The 17,317-nt window shown below is 43.1% G+C and overlaps 2 protein-coding genes across 5 annotated transcripts; both read right to left on the bottom strand.

The window, feature by feature from the left end:
• Window positions 1-303: 303 nt before the first annotated feature.
• On the bottom strand, window positions 304-9,533 carry znf628 (zinc finger protein 628). 4 transcript variants are annotated; one of them, XM_078933501.1, is made up of 10 exons: window positions 9,286-9,533; window positions 8,973-9,127; window positions 8,313-8,711; window positions 7,514-7,586; window positions 6,505-7,434; window positions 4,957-5,139; window positions 4,481-4,814; window positions 3,818-3,972; window positions 2,881-3,123; window positions 304-2,779 (listed from the first exon to the last, which is right to left on the bottom strand). In XM_078933501.1, the coding sequence occupies exons 3-10, from the start codon at window positions 8,696-8,698 to the stop codon at window positions 782-784; spliced, it is 4,302 nt and encodes a 1,433-aa protein (XP_078789627.1). In that variant the 5' UTR covers window positions 8,699-8,711; window positions 8,973-9,127; window positions 9,286-9,533; the 3' UTR covers window positions 304-781. The 4 variants fall into 4 exon arrangements, with proteins under 4 accessions (XP_078789627.1, XP_078789625.1, XP_078789626.1 ...); XM_078933499.1 differs by having other exon boundaries at window positions 8,313-8,715; XM_078933500.1 differs by having other exon boundaries at window positions 8,952-9,127.
• Window positions 9,534-10,684: 1,151 nt separating this feature from the next.
• Window positions 10,685-16,340, bottom strand: il11a (interleukin 11a). Its single transcript, XM_004078191.5, has 5 exons — window positions 15,788-16,340; window positions 14,980-15,137; window positions 12,623-12,718; window positions 12,320-12,481; window positions 10,685-12,214 (listed from the first exon to the last, which is right to left on the bottom strand). Exons 1-5 carry the CDS (start codon window positions 15,792-15,794, stop codon window positions 12,035-12,037), a joined length of 603 nt encoding a protein of 200 aa, XP_004078239.1. The 5' UTR covers window positions 15,795-16,340; the 3' UTR covers window positions 10,685-12,034.
• Window positions 16,341-17,317: the final 977 nt, after the last annotated feature.

A 17,317-nucleotide genomic window follows, 5' to 3' on the forward strand; every position in this document is an offset into this window, starting at 1 on the left:
TGTAATCATGTCCGCTATGCTAGGGGGATTTTGTCGAGTTACGTCACTGACGTACGCAACAGTCGGCAACGCGCACGCGCGTTGGGCATGCGTGACAGCGTGTGAGCGTAGAGGCAGCACACGCTTCAGCCTTTGTTAAAATATTGACATAGCTTAAAAAACAAACTTAAAAGTTTTAATTTCGACCACGTACAAAAACGCCTTTATGTATTCAAAAAATACAGCAACGTTTTTGTTTTACTGAATTATTACTGATCTTAAACAGTACTTTTTCCAGATGTACTCTAAAAAGAAAAAAAAAACTTTAATTGTATTATCTTTTATTTATCATATTATTGAATTGACTGCAAAAGTGACAACACTGATTAAAAAGGTGCAACATATTTTTAAAAAGGTTTTTTCACATGCATTAACAAAAACATATCGTTCTATTGTTATCACAAAAAAACAAATGTTGAAAGGCATTATGAGATTTATTAATAGGTATTATTTACTATTACCAGTGTGAAGAAAAAAATGTGTACAACATTTATTCACAAATTTTACTAAAACTGCCATTGACAGTATAATTTAACAAATATATTTAGGAATATTCAGAGGTCCGTGGACAGCCTATTTGAATGTATAACATTTCTAGTGTGACATCATGGCATTACACCACAATACTCAACTAACTGAAAGTTCTCTCTAAGTTCCAGGAGAACTTCCTGACTAAAGTGCTAACAAACAGCTCAGAGTGAGGCGTTCAGTCCCATGGGATCAGCTCTCAGGCTGAGAACTGTTATTCTTTGGAGTTAGATATTGTGTCCTCGTTGCTCGTGTCTTCTGCTGACGCTTGTCCTTCTGCACACTCGGATGGATCGTGCTCTTCTGCAGGGTTTTCCTTGGAATCTGCCATGACACCTTCGCCCTTTGCTTCACCGCCGTGTGCCACCTCCCCCTCTGCCTCCACTCTACCTTCTCTTAAACTGCTTGTGCTGACTTCAATTATTACAATTTCATCCCCGTGTTCCAGCTGGAATATACTTCCCATTGCTTGTTCTTCAGACACTGCATCTCCTGCAATGTTGCACCCTGTGCCGCCCTTTCCCACCATTCCTCCTTCACCTTTAATTAAGGCTATCATCTGCATGCCCTCCTGGGCTTCTTGTGCCCTCTTTGCTTCACTTCCGAGCTCAAACACCACTTCCTGTCCATCCAGGGGTACTAAACTTTGGTTAGGAATGCAGGGCAGCTGCAGGTTGTTGTTCTGCTCTTGGCTGAAGGATGCACTGGATGGACCACTGTCCTCTGTCTCAGTGTGAAAGTGGAGGACAAAGGACTCCCCCTGACTGTCTTCGCCCCCAGCTTGGCACTCACCCTGTTTTTCTTCACCCCATTCTTGCAGGAGTGACATCATGCCTCCTTTATCTCCCCCTTTCTCTGCCTCACCTTGCCCGTCTGTCTTGAACTGTAACACAAGCGAGTGTCGACCTCCACCCACCACATCATCAAAGACCTCCCCAGGTTCGTTGCCCTCAAACCGTAGCACATACGACTCCCCGGCCTGCTCGAGACTCACTCCGTCCTTTGCTTGTTCTTCATTGTCAAAACATAGAACCAGCTGTTTCCCGATCAGACCTTCCCCTTCCCTCATTTGCTCTGCTGAAGAACCAGCTTCTCTCTCTGGACAGACAGCAGAGCACACGGGGGCTGAGGCTGCAGTGCCGGCAGGGGTAATGTTGGAGACGGACAGCGGGCACCCGGAAGTGGAAGACTGTGACAGCGTTGGGGCAACGGGTGAGGAAGATGCTGACAGGGGACAGCTGGAAACCAGGGTTAGAGTAGATGATGATGACACTGGGGCCGCTGAAGCAGCAGGTTCAGGGAGGAGGCCACTCTCTACTTCACAGTTTGTTACAGGAACAGCACCCCCTACAGGTGGAGTGACAGGAGTTGTTGCAGATTTCTGCAGAGCAGCTTTGGGTTTGCGGCCCCGACGACCCCGCGCTGTCCGTGTGCTCCTCCCTAAAATAGGCTTGGTCAGCAGGGAGCTGGCTAAGACGCTGGGAGTTGTTATGGGGACAGGAGGGTGTGCATTGTTATTATTGTTAGTAATTATGATCCTGGTCTGCTGTTGCTGGGAAACAGCTGGAAATTGGGGTATCTGTGTTTGTGTTTGGCTGACGACGGGCTGGAATGTCTGTATGGTCTGAAGGACAGGAAGGGACTGAGGATCAGGCGCTGGAGGAGGGTTGCTTGCGGCAGGGACCAGAATCAAACTCGACTGGCTGCCATTATTCAACGGGCACTGCAGAAGGAGAAAGTTTTGCGACTGGGCCTGAGGAGGAGGAGGAGGAGGGGGTGGAGGAGGAGAAACCGGCGTAGGGGAGGACAGAGGAATGAGCTGCAGGCCGCTGGCTGTCTGAATCATAAAGTAGTTCTGGGAGGTGTTTGGAGGAATATTAAGTGCTGGCTGGGAGACAATCAGACTGTTATCCGAGGCTTTCAGAGTGATGGGGTTGAGCAGGGTTGTGGTGGTGGTAACTCCTCCCATGTTGGCTTTCACAGCCATGCCGTCTTTACCCCCACCGTCCGGCAGGGCAACGTCACTGCCGTGTGTGCGAATGTGTCTCTGCAAATATGAGTGCATCACAAACTCTTTGGAGCAGTACGGGCATTTGTAGTCTTTGCGTAACGAGTGCGTGCGGAGGTGAAGCTGGAGATTGGAAGAGTGCGTGAAGCTTTTGGTGCAGTGAGTGCACTGAAAAGGCCTCTCCCCAGAATGAGTTCGTTCGTGCTGCTCTCAGAGAACAAGGAAGAAAAAAAAAAACGACACAAAGAAAACACGCATGAGTGGAAGTTTCTGTTTTGGGAATTTAAAGCTCCAACACCACCGACCTGCTTGAGATTTGACGTCTGGGAGAAGGACTTGGAGCAGATGGAGCACGTGTGAGGCCGCAGTCCAGAATGCATCTGACTGTGTCTGCGCAGACAGCTGGTGTTCTTGAAAGACTTGCCACACTCTTTACACACATACGGTCTTTCACCCGTGTGCTGCCGTAAGTGGTACTGGTAGTGAGAGCTCCATTTGAAGGTGAGGGGACAGTGGGGGCACTGGAATGCTCGCACTCCAGTATGTACCTGGTTAAGGCAGAAATGACAAAAAATACAACCATAAACTTTCAAAAAACACTTCTATCTTGTGGTCTAAACAGTTATTTAAACGGACATAGGACTTTGACTAAATTTGGTTTGTTGTTTGAAGACAATATCCCAATATTAAGAAGCTACTTTTATTTTCATTTAGTTTTATTTTTTAGCACAAAAGCCCTCTCTGGCAGGTCTGGGTGTATCTGACTATGTAAAAGTTATTTTATAAATTCATTCATCTAAACCCGTTTTGGGGTCACGGGGCGGCCGGAGCCTATCCCAGCCACTTGTGGGGACACCCTGAACAGGTGGGCAGTCTGTTGCAGGGCCACAATCTCTCCTCAAATGTGCCGTCTGTGGGAATTTAAACTCAAAATCTCGGTAAATGATTAAACCTTACTTGATCATCAACATCTTGTAACTGAGGTCTGCTGACATGTCAGAGATGACTCTTGCAATTTACCTTAGATGTAGTTTGTAAAAAAATTAATAAATAAATACTTTATGGATTATAGCTCACTGTTCAGACAGTTTTTTTTTTTGGGCTTAGCATGTGCTGATAAGATTTTGTTGCCATCCTTTAGATTTTACGATAAAAGAAAACACGTATGCGAGCTTCACTATCCACACTGCTTGTTGATGATTTGAAGAATCAGTGAAATTCCTTGCTGGGGGTGAACCTTACCCTCTGATGGATAGAGAGCAGGGATGACCTCTTGAAGCTCTTTCCACACTCGGTGCAGCGGTAGGGCTTCTCCCCGGTGTGATCCCTCATGTGGTACTTCAGCCCTGATGAACCTTTGAAGGCTTTTCCGCACTCTAAACAGCGGTATGGCCTCTCTGTATCAAAGCATAAAGCGTGAATTTAAAAAAAGAAGACAATAATGCATGACTGATTTAATGTTTGATTTGTTTGTTGAAACTTGAAAGTAAAAGAGGATGAAATTGTTTAACATTTGTAAGTTCTAATTAAGGCTGTGTCTGAATTCCCTCACTATTCTCTAACCCCTAAAAGACTATTAATCACAGAACTAACCAGTGCCTAGGATTTCAATGCAATTCAGACATTTGTTTTGTTTTTTAAACACCAAATATGACAGCCCCCCATCTTGGTGAACATTTCACAAAGACTATTTATGTTCTGATGATGAAAACTTGGATGCTTAATTAAAAAGTATTTTTCATTCTTTTTTTTTTTCAAGTGGTCATGTAAGCATTGAAATGGCAAACGCCTTATACAGTGCACTAACTGGTAGTATTGAGTGAATTCCGACACCGGCTTGGTACACTGGGAGCTTTTTAGCTCTGTAACCTGAATTGAGGGGCTGTTCTGTGGCTAAACTTTTACCTCCAGCTGGAGTGCTCTTGCTGGATCCTGTCTTTTTGTGGGGTTTAGTTGGCTTGGCCGACTGCTCCTCTTGCTCCTGTCCAACGGCTATGATGTTGACGTGCAACTCCCCCTGGGCCTCCTGCTGCTTGTCGCCCTGGCCTGGAGAGGACGGCAGAGGGAGTGACAGGGAAAGCGACGGAGGACACACTATCTCAGCCTCTGCCTCGGCCAGGAGACGCTGCTCCGGGGTGTGGGAGTGCTGGTGGGTGAGCAGCGAGGAGAGGAGCGGGAAAGAACGGTCACAGGCGGAGCAGCTGAACTGGGAGCGGGACTGTGATGAAAGGGAGTGCATCTGGAGGAAACCAGAGAGCAATGGAGGGAAAAAAAAGTTAATTTAAAGATGGAAAAAAAAGTGAGTCTCCGTCTCCACTCTGTTGTACTTTCATCTGTTTAATAGTGTAAATGGCGGTTTGGGCAATAAAAGTCATTTTCACCAGTGACACATGTCTGTTGAGGCCTCCGCTGGTCTTGAAGGTCTTATTGCAGTAGCCACATGACAGCCCAGCCCATGTGGTTCCGGTCTCTGGTTGAGCAGCACTGGAGTTCTGAGTCACCTCTGTGAAGCTCTGCAGAAGATCGAACTGAGCCTGGGTGGTGGCCACGCCCTCAGGACAAACCTAATCAAAAAAAAGGGAATATTGTTAACCTCAATTCATTGATTTTTTGCATCTTCTGAAGATCAGATAAAAGAATATTCTACAGCAGAAATGTTTTGCATGATTTAAAAAAATAAGGCAAATTGGTTAATCTACCTTTATATGTTGACATTTAGCATCTGTGCAATTCATGCATTTCATCAAACTAGGCTTTATGATTTATTTAAAGACAATCTTGATTAAACTGGTGAAAACAAGCTTTTTTGTTTGGACAGTTTCTTTTTCTTCACAACAAAAAAAGTGTCTTGTAAGGCAAGGAAAAAAATAAAGAGATTTAAATTTAGAATTAAAAACTTGTCACTAATGAAAGAGCGTTTTCCATTGGTCTAGTTTTAACGTTTTTCTTTTTTATTAGAAGAAAATTTATTAATGGACTATTTATTTGACTTTTTTCCTGAGATTCTGACTTCATACAGTATGCATATTTAAAGTTACATTTATTTTCTGACCCCATTTTCTTGTATAATATATGTACCTTTTTTGAGCTGAGGGATTTATAATAAAAGCACCTTCAGGTTTATGTTATTGCTGCAAAACTTGACTTTTAAATTATTAGAAGATAGAAATGATTGAGACAGTCATCCAGCCAGATTTCCTGCATTCCAGACATCCTTTAAAACCTTTTCTGGACCTAAACCTGCTAGTTCAATTTTAGAATATTCTAACAATTCAACCACAATCCTACATTATCACATTTGCCCATTTGTTTAGACTTTCTTCAACTTGCATTTTTAAGAAAGGTAGCTTTACAAATGTTTTTTTCTGTGCTTTTGAAGTTATTTTCTTGTATGCTTACAATAAAAAAAACTGATTGGGGACAAATGGGGCGAAAGTGGCTCAGGTGGTTGAGCGGGTCGTCCAATGATCGAAGGGTTGGCGGTTCAATCCCCTCTCCCACCAGCCAAAATGTCATTGTGTCCTTGGGCAAGACACTTCACCCTCCTTGCCTCCAGTGTGGCTCCACTGGTGTGTGCATGTGCATGTATGATCCCGGTGGTCAGAGGGGCCGTAGGCGCGAAATGGCAGCCACGCCTCTGTCAGTCTGCCTCAGGGCAGCTGTGGCTACAACCGTAGCTTACCGTCACCAAGTATGAATGAGGAGTGAATGAATAATGGACACAATGTAAGCGCTTTGGGTGTCTTGAAAAGCGCAGATAAATCCAATCTATTATTATTATTAAATGACATCACAATTGTATTTTTTAAATTTTATTTAAGTGCTTAATACAAATCTGTAAAAGATATTTACTGTTTTTTTCTGTGTAACTGTATAAACAAGTGAAATTAGTTTAAAAAAAAGTGTGTAAAGGGATGGACAATACTCACTGTACTACCACCATCTGATAACCCAAGCAGGACCTCAGACGACTGTCCGCTTTCAGCCACTGAAGTCGTCTCCACAACTTCTTCAAAATCAGCCAGGAGGTGTCCAGCACCCACCAGCCCATCCCCAACCTCCATGCCTGCCTCCTGTCCCGCCTCCCCACTGGCTCGGTGCTCCTCGGGAGCCATGTGGATGGCTTGGTGCTCCTCCAGCTGCCTCCGCGTGCTGAAGGTGTTGCTGCAGCTGCCGCAGCTGTAAAGCAGCACGCTGGCTCCGGTGCCAGTGCTCAGATGAACCTCGGTGCCGATGGCCCTGGTCGTGCACACAGCCTCCCCAGAGGGAGTGAGGGTGAGCTGTGGTAGAAGACCTGGATTTGAACCAGGAGCAGCGGTTGACAGGAACACTTCTTCCATCCCCACCCCGACTCCATCAGCCCCTTCCTGGCTCACAAATCCCACCATATCTGTCAACATGGATGACGTTACTTCCTCTGAATTGACTATGACCTCCACAATTTCATTTCTTTTCCCTCCCTCTGCTCCCTTCTTCCCCTCCTTCTGTCCTGCATTGAGGCTAGAGTGAGAGTTCTTGTGTAGAGCCAGGTTGGATGAATGCGTAAAGCTTCGCCCACACTCGCCGCAGATATACGGCCGCTCGCCTGTGTGTATCCTCATGTGCTGCCTCAGGTTCGTAGACTGGGTGAAGGACTTGTTGCACACCGAGCATGTGTAGGGCTTCAGACCAAGGTGGACATTTTTGTGTCGCCTGAGGCTGCTCGAGTTCTTGAAAGCCTTGGGGCAAGTGTCACAGGGGTAGGGGCACTCTCCAGTGTGCTGCCGCAGGTGGTACTGATAGTGAGAACTCCACTTGAAGGTCAGGGGGCAATAGGGGCACAAGAAAGTGCGGACGCCCGTGTGCACGCTCTGATGGACCTGGGAACAGACAGATGTAGGTATTTTATGTTCTATCAGACAATGTCTGTTTATCATGTGATTATATTGATCATCTTACCTGGAGAAGAGAAGAGCGCTTAAAAGCTTTGCCACAGTCTTGGCATTTATAAGGCTTCTCCCCTGAATGAGACCTGCAAAACAAAGTTCATTATGCTAATTGAAACATGACAACTGTGTGGAATAAGAGCTCCACTCCGAAAAAAAATCACGCTTTTGGTTTTTTTAACATTTTCTTGTGTCATTTTATCTGATGATGGAGGACATATATAAAGAAAAGAAAGTTAAAATTGAATTTCTGAGCTTTTTTTTCCGAATTGCTGTGAATCATGAGCAGATGAAAAAATGTCATATGAAAAAGCTTGTAGCTGTGATGTAAAAGCTACAATCAGGAAGCCACAGCTCTGCTCTATTCTGATGCATCCACATGCAGACATATAGATTCATGTACGTCTTTGTTTCCCTCGTCTGAGCTGGCATCTGGCTCAAAACTCAACGGCTGGATAACCCAAATATTCCTCATCAGTTTTGTTTGACCTGTTATGTGAAGTTGGGGTTGTGAGGGGCTGGAGATCTTTAAAACAGATTGATGACGGGACGTTTGGCAGACTTACTCTGCACCACTAGGCAAATTTCTGAGGAACTACTGCCGCTCTGCAGAACCTATGTCCTAGAAAGCGACACGTTTTCTTTTATTTTGACAAAAAACCACATGATCGTAATGAAAAGACCACTGGGTAAGCTTTAAAAAACAAAACAAAAAAAATCAAAAGATGATCAGAGTGGGTCTTTAATGTACAAGTGTTTTGGCAAACAAGTGTAAGAGTGTTGTAACGTTTTTAAGGTTTTAACATGAATACCGTTGGTGGTAGAGCAGAGCAGAGGAGCCCTTGAAGGCCTTGGGGCAGATGCTGCAGCGGTAGGGTCTCTCGTTGTTGTGGCTCCGCTGGTGGTGAGTCAGCCTGGACGACCACCTGAAGCTCTTGCCGCAGTCCAGGCACTGGAAGGGATGATCTGACTGGTCGGGTTGGTGAGGCCCACCCGACACCGCTGATGTCACCATGTCCAGAACCACTTCCTGTCCACCTTTGCCAACACTTTTGTCTCCATCCCCCATCTCCTCCCTCTCCCGGTCTTCCTCGCCATCCTCTCCCGACACAAGAAGCGTTGGAAAAGGAGATAGGGGGGCAGCGGACTGAGGCGGCAGAAGTTCTGCCTGAACAACCAAGGCCACAGAATTGGCCATTACCAGCTCCAATCTGGCTGCAGAAGCAGGGGATACTTGGAGAGATCACTTTTGTTTTATAATCATGGTTTATTTCATTTTTTATTCGCCATTTTTATGTTGTTGGTTGTTGTTTTTTTGCCTATTAACTAATCTCACTACAAATAAAAGCTTCACATTTCATCCCCACATGATAGATAATTAATTTAACATGAACTGCTGTTTTCCTCTGTAGGAATACCCCTTTAAATTGCTCTCCTTCTGCCCCTCCCACCTCCTGTGCCAGGAGATGTACCTCCCTCGCTGCTATCCTTCCTCTGGCTGTCAGTCTATGTGCAGCGTTGGGTCTCTTGGTCCCGCAGTGCGGCTCCTAATGGCAACCCGCAAACATTGTCAGTTCACACAGCATGGTATAGTCCGATATGTTTGTCCCTTCGTAATCGAACCGCACTGCAATACAGAGAAAACGGCACGAGCGTCATTTTTTACAGTAAACAAAGGAAGGAGTTTGTGGCCTGCGTTTAATTAAAGCTAACCAAAGAGCTCCTTCAAGCGGGTTAGCTTCGTGAAACGCTAATTAAAGGAATTTATCGTGGGCCGCTACTCACCGTCCATCTTTAGCTTTCCTTTAAGCTTAAATGTGTCTATTATGATAACAAACTTGTCACCGCAGTGCTAATCCACACAACCTTAACAATAAACACTGCACAAACTAACGCAGTCCTCCACCCGATGCCGCCTTCCAAGAACAGCGACGATGATTGGCTGCTCGGTTGAACGGATGGAGGTCTGCTATTGGTCAATGGCCTCGACAGACAGATTGACGTTTTTAAACATTGCTGGAAAAACTGATGATTAATTATGACAAGACTCGCTACGTTATATAAAAAATCACACTATGTACAAAATCCCTCAAAATATATTTGGAAATGTAGTTATACTTTAGTAATTTTAATCTCAAATTGAAGCACAGACCTCTGGGAAATGTAGGATTAGCATTGATCTTCCAGTGCTCTAAGTTTTTTTTGTCTTTTTTAAAAATCATGTTCCTTTACATTGCAATTTAGAAAGTCATTAAAACAGAGAGTAAACAAAACAAAAAACCTTTCACAAAAACAAAAGAAAATAACCCAACAAGTTTTTGAAAGTCCACAAGACCCTCTCCAGTGAACATTGTGTTTTTTTGGTGTTTTTGACATGTTCTTGTGGGTTATTTTCTCAGGATGGAGGACATGTACGAAGAAAATTGATCTTAAAATTGTATTTTTAAATATTTCTTTATTTAAATCACTAAAAATCAGGAGCATACAAAGAAATACAGTTTGAAAAAGCACATGGCAGTGATGTTGGTGCTACAGTCAGCAGGCCACAAGCTCCCTGCTCATCTTCACATTCTGATGCATCCACTTGTGGATGACTAGATCCATGTACGTCTTCCTTTTCCTCGTTTGAGCTGGTATCTCAAAACTCAATGGCTGAATGGCTCAAATTTTGCTCGCCATTCCTGTTTTACTGGTAATGTTAAGTTGGGGGTGTAAGGGGCTGTAAGGTACCTATAAACAATGGGATGATGGGAAATGAGGGCAGGTTTATTCCATGCCAACAGTCCCTCCCACAACTCAGAAGCAAATTTCTGATTAACTCCTGCTGCTCTGCTCTTAATTAAAAGACCACTGGTAATGCTTTTACAATGAATCAAAAATGATTGGAGTGGGACTTGAAATAAATAACAATATTAGCCTACTTTGTGTAATGTGTTTTCTCAGTTATCTTTCTATATATTTTTTTGTTGTCTATATAATTTTTGCCTTTTTTATTCTTTTGTTTTTTTTAAACTCTTCTTAAAAAGTTGTGGAATTTTCAGTTTTGCATTACTTTAGTTCCTAAAATTAATTCTCAATATATGTTATTTCTTTCAAAAACCTTTAAGTGTTCCACAACTTATTTTTGTCACTCTTTTATATGTATCTTTTTCTATCTAGGAGATCAAAGAGATACTCTTCCATCGCACACATTCTTAAACATTTATTTCACCAAGGCACATATTTCACATTAAGGCCAATCAGTGTGTAGAGGAGGCATCTTGATGGTACAGAAATAATTTAAAAGTGGGAGTATGATTTTAGATAAAACTGGAATAAAAACTGTAAAAAAGCACAAAAAGGAAAGGAGACTTGCTCCACTGTGGCATAAAATAAATATTTCCAACAAGTTATTTCAATAAATAAACAATACTGTAACAAATAGGAAGGAATAATAATTATTGTGATAAAAACGGTAGAATATTATACAATATCTTTAAGAACAATGTATAAGAAACATTAGCACTGTATATAACAATTTACATTCTCGTACATTTATGTACACCTGTACAGAAGTGTCACAATACATAGTATTTTAAGGCTCTGGGTGTTTAATTAAAACTATAAAACTTTTCCAGCCCAAAGCGCAGATTCAAAATCAGCCGGCTCACTTTTCTGAGAGGCTAATCCTAACAAGTTTGTGCAAAAAAAAAAAAAATCTAATCAGAACCATCAGTGCTCAACAACAGGGCACATTCATACAACTTTACCACAATGTTAAACATGCCTCCTCATGCAGAACTCGAGGAAGAAGAACTGCAAATAAAAATTCAGACTGTGGAACAAAAGATGGCATTCCCTTCTATTTGTTTACCATACTACTAAAATATATGCAAAGCATTTCATAAGGCCTCAAGTAATAAGTTATTTTCAGGCCACAGTAAGAGAAAACACTGAGATCCTCTAAAATATTTGCAGTGAGGGACTCTTAGACATCACTTTGGTTGAAACAGATCTACTGGAAGAAACACTAGTAGAAGCCGTGGACAAATGTAAAATAAATAAAGGTGAAGCAAAAGATTGGAGTTAAACAGTAAAGAAGTGTTTTGATTGTTTACTTTTTGTTGTTGTTTTGTGAATCAGCGAGACACAAAAGGAAGATGCTGGCATGTCAATTCACGTTGATATGGAAATAAAGATAAGAGTACACATTAGAACTTCAAATAAATAATATTAAATAACTTACTAACAGTCAATAAATAAATAAATACATAAATAGTAAGGTTGGAAACAAGGCCTTTAGGGGAGCGATCAGGATATTGTGAGAAGATCTTGGACACTGACAGTTTGCATTAGCAGTTGCCTTGGTTGTCGGATCTTGCTGTTTCCTCGCTGGCTCTCGTGGACAGATACATTCTTCAACACACATCTTGACACTGAAATGCGGTTCTGTGAAGGGATGCTGCTGACTCCAGTGCACTCTTAACATGGTCCTGATTTCCATTTGACTGTGGCAGAAGGCCAGGCATTCAAGGCATTCCGTTACAACGGGTTATCACTGCGCTGCAGAGGCTTTGGGCTTGAGGCCGATGAACGCTCTGATTGCCCAGTCGCAAAAGAGGTTGAAGTGTTGGAGAAGTTCATGGGTGGACTGCAGGACTTCAAAGTGATATGGCAGGTGAGAGGGGAGGGAAGGGGTTGCTGGAGTTAGCACTGGGGCTTCAACCCGCTGCATCTAAACAAGAAAGAGAACATAGTAAGGTACAAAAAAAAGTATGTAAAGAAAACTATAAATCCATCACATTTCAAGATTTAGAAGCAGCTCTGGAAAATCTGTTACCTGATGATGGAGCATTGTGATGACAGATTTCATCTCTGTGATCATCTTCTCCAGTTTGGGGACTGCAGGGTGATGGTGCTTCTTTGAAACGTTGCTCAGCCAATCAAAGTGATCCTTATACAGTTTCAGGTCAGCATGGAGCTGGGAGAGTGTGGGCTTCAGCTGGCAAAAGCAAAGACACATGACATATGAGTCTGAGCATGGGTGTGGTAGGATGTTTCAGGGGTAAAATGGTTCCAACTCTCCTGCTCCATATGCACACAAATGCAGTCACATGCGCAAAACAATCAGTGGGAGCATTACCTCAAGATTGTGAAGATCGGTGGCTAGTCTGTTGCTCATCTCTGGCAGTGATCTAAACCTGTGCGACTCCACATCTGAATCAAATTCGTGCTTTTTCTAAAAAAGGAAATATGACACAGAGAAGCTAGTTAGTACCTTGCTTACAATTGATCTCAATCATCATCAGAAATGTCAAGGCAACATGGGGAAAGTATTAGTCCACAACTTTGACTAGGTCAGTGTATTTTTTTTTGCAGTGCCTAGAAACAGTAGCTCTTACAAAACCGAGTGGAGTCGATTGGGTCAGTGTGAGTTCAGCCACATCCAGCCTCCCCATATGTCAACAACAATTGCAAATGACCTGAACCCACAGGATGTTTTCTGCTTGCAGCGAGGATAACAACATATGCAATGACTAAGAAAACTCCGAGTGGCACAGACAACACAAGGCTGTGGGGAAACTCCAGGGCCACAGCTATAAAAAGACAGAATGACGTCGTGCTGCTGTCCACTTCAAGTTGTAAACTTCGTGTAGCCAACACTGCAGTGCTCACTGTCACCAGCAGAGGGTGATAAACTACCTAACTGGGAGGCCATGAAATTCTATTATGTCTAAAAGGCAGCTGTGCCTCAGAGTTTTTCCACAAATTAGCATTTAAGATGATTCTCTGAGTTATGCGGACAAATGGAGATGACTGATGTGACATGCGTCATTTCCAATCAGTAAAGGAACACAACAATATTAGGATAATGGGTGCTGAGAAATGCTTTTATGCAAACAGGCAGAGTGTGGCTAATGCTTCCTTAACATGCAGTGATGTGTTTTCCTCGCCCTGCTGTTTTCTTCCCCATGTTTGTGTTGGTGTTTGTGGCAATGAATGCATTTCATTGTCTCTCATGTCTCTCTATCAGCCTTTGGTAAGAGATGTCTGGTGTCTGCCACTAAATGTTTTGTCTCTGCTTCTTTTGTCCCCCTCCATCCCTAACATCCCTCCTTTCCCCCTCACTCTGTCTCCAGCCAATCTCACAAGTGCATACAACTTCATATGCACATGTGCATGCACGCACGCACACCCCCTGGCTTGTCATTCTGTTGGCCCTCTGATCTCTTCATCTCTTGTGGTTTCTGTTCCATCTTTTTCAGCCTTTAGTACCCCTCCTTTTTCTTGCTCTCTCCACGGCAGAGCATGACCTCACCTGACCAGAACTTAGCATCCCGCCTTCTCCTTCCTGAATGCAAATCCTGAAATGTGATAAATCTTTCCGATTTTTATCGAGTCACTTTGCTGTGGCGACCGAAAGCAAAACACTAAACACCACACCTATGGCATCACGACTATTTACAGAACTCTCAATTCTCAAAACCATAAAACAAACCAGACACTTGTGTGTTTACATATACAACATGCATGCTGTATGGCATATAAGCATACACATCCTCATTTACTGACCATAGAAATATCCACTGGAAATGTACACCTGTGTGTGCACAGATGCCCACATTTTCCTCTTTTCAAAGCATTTGCTTTATTGCAGGGACTTTCCAAAGGGATTGTTTGTCTTTGGTTCTATTCCTCCTAATTAAATTACTATTTTTTTAAATAAATCCTTGACAATTTAAATGTTGCGTTATATATATTTTTTCATTATTATCAACGACCGGATTGATACGCACTATCTACAGGCAAAAACTAGAGAGAGTCTGCAGCTATTTTTGATGCTATCCTCCAAACAAAAGACTTTATAGATTTGCATGATGCAAAAATAGAACCAGATTAGTGATATGCAACCAAAGATCAGAAGATATGATCCCACATTATTTTCACTTGTTAAAACATGGCGTCATATTTTCCCTACCGAGCTGTCAGTTATAAAGATGAAACGTTGCAATCATCAAAGTCAGGACTATTAAAAACAATTCTCAGGTTTGGATGACTGCTTGAACATGTTTTTGCAAAAAAAATATAATTGCAATGCAGTTTAATTTGCAGATAAATGCAGCACGTTCTGTGAGGATGATGAGGCATAAGGTTGCAGAGTCAGAGCTGCTTTCATAGTGGATTGGAATTGGGATTAAAAGTGAGATCACAGTCAAATCTGCAGGGGCGACTCTATAAGCATGCAGCCAGACCAATACAATCATCTTAGAGTAACCTGAGCAAACTCTGTCAGTCAAACTATTGCTCACCCTGATACAAAGCCGTGAATTACCATAAATCCGTTTAGTGGATTTATGGTAACTGTTGTGCAATGCAGAATCCTCTCCCCCCCAATAAGAATCAATCAGAGCAGTAACCTTTTCTCCATCATGCAGTTGTTGTTTTTTTGTTTTGTTTGTGTGTAGGGGGGGGGGGGGGGTGACGTCGGCACGCACTTACCAGCAGTTTTTGCGCGAGTTTCTTCAGATTGGTGGTGTGATTGGTCAGCCTGTCCAGGTCGCTGGAGCGCCGCGGTGGCACCGGAGAGGCAGAGGCGAACACAGGCAGCTGGGCCAATAGCAGCGAGAAGAGGAGAGACGAGGAGGAGTCGAGCAGCACTGCGGGGGATGAAGACAAAACGGAAGCAATTAGGGCGGCGAGGCGCTGTCATCTCGTCATAATGAGAAGGGGCCCGCGGGGCCACGGCTGTCAGCGTCCGGGCAGAGATTGCAGCAACGACATAAACAACGCAGCCCTGATGCGATGATCTCTGGAATCATGTTTTCACAGGCTGAACGCAAATAATTAAATCATTAAAGACAGAAAAAAAAGTTTTGACATCTATCTCCCATCGCGTCTTCACCTGAAGCGAGGCAATGAATGCTGCTGATTGTCACACCTGCAACGTGAGCTGCTGGTATAAATTATATAGAGCAAGCCAAGTCTAACAGTAAGCTCATTCATTCTTTTTCTTTCAAGTTCAGATTCAAGGCAGACGGAATATTAAAAGGCAACCACACTGAAGCTGAAATGATGAAATGAAATGATAATTACAGGTGAACCACAAGACACAGGTCCCCCCCTTCCCTCACCCCCTATCCCTCCTCACAAAATAAAAAAATAGAGCTCCCACTGTAACTGAATTACCCAGCCAATAATGTGATCAATTTCAATTTAGATGGTCATTGAGATTCAATTGATGAAATAAGAACGGATGTTTTTCTTATGGAGCAAACAAAGCAGTTATTTGAGATAAACAAGCACTTACATTTCATATTGGTTCTTGGTCCAAGAGACAGTTGAGCGGCAAATAAATAATAATAGCAATAACAATGATTGTCCAAAAAACAAAAAAAAAGAGAAAACACAATGGGGAAAAAATTAATAAATTAATTGGAACTCCGGAAACTGTCACGGGCTCTCCCCCGGATTCTTTCTTCTTCAGTCAGAGCGGGGAGGAAAGTTGAATGATTGAGTGCGCAGGGGGATGAGAGGCGCGCACAGAAAAAGACTAAAGATGAAAAAAAAAACAAAGTAAACAAAGTTTTCAGTCTTTGGAAAAGTTTGGAGAAGAGCCCTCGCAGTCTTTATAGAACGCGCAGAGAGGCGCTTGAACAGTTTGGAGAGGCAGCGGCAGTGCGCAGAGAGGGATGCGAGTGTGTAGGTCCAATTTTTGCGCGCAGTGAAGTGTTTAGGCTTGTTTAAAACTTCCTTTATAAAGACGTCGGGCTTATGACACATCGGCAGTGACTCACTTCATTCATAAAAACACACACACACACACACACACACACACATGCACACGCTCTCTTCCCCTCCTCTCTCTCAGTCTCCTTCCTCCTCCCCTGCTGCCTGTCTCTCTTGCAAACTTAAAAAAAAGTTCCGTTCTTTTTTTTCCTCCTCTATCACTTTCTCCTGTCCCATTCTGGTCCCTATCTCCAGCACTTCCTCCGTCGCATCCCGCTACCTTTGCCAATCTGCTTAATCTACATCTTTCTATCTTTTATCTCAGAATCTCTTCCCCTCATCTCTCTCTATCACTGCAGAAATAAGCCTTTTGTGTTCACATATATCTGTCCATCTCGTGCATCTTTCAGAGCCACTTCAGTTTGACCTGTCCTTTCTGGTTATATTTAAAGCTGGAGTGTCAGCAAAATTGTTTTTTTTGGAAACACATTACAGCTAATACATTCAGGAAACACCTTTTAACAGCCGTTTTGGACCCCTTTTTTTCTGAGCCCCTTCCGAGACGCAGCCTGTTATTTCCACTCCCCCTCCCCACTACCCACCCACCCACCCCCTTCTCATTTTTCTGCTTCTTCTGTCCTTCCTTGAGTAAAGGAAAGAGTGAGAGATGGATGGGAGCAAGAAAGTGGTGTTCAGGCCAGAAGGGACCTCTGAAAGTGCTGCTCCAAACAGATATTCAAGGTTTGGATGGTTTGACGGGGGTCAGGGCCACGGGCGGAGCTACTAATAGCTCTGTGCCCTAATTTCTGAGTCAATATTAGTATCAATGTTGATGAAGATTAAGAAATCATCAATACAAGGTTTTTTTAAGCATTGCAAAGATAACAAATTAATATTTGTAATGAAATCTTGAGCCCCTCAAATTATTATTTTAGATCAATAACTATTACAATAATTAAACCGTTTGAAATACATCTTTTGGATTCTTTCATTATGGCTTTCTACTCGGCTATCTTTCTAAAGTCTTCCGCTCCTTTTCCGCCCTCCTTATATTTGATGTTTGATGCTCCGCCGCTGGTCAGATCTACACAGACCCACATACATGCGTGGA

This window comes from Oryzias latipes, chromosome 16 (assembly GCF_053564925.1).
Source record: "Oryzias latipes strain Hd-rR chromosome 16, Olatipes_Hd-rR_3.1".
In the NCBI taxonomy this organism is placed as follows: domain Eukaryota; kingdom Metazoa; phylum Chordata; class Actinopteri; order Beloniformes; family Adrianichthyidae; genus Oryzias; species Oryzias latipes.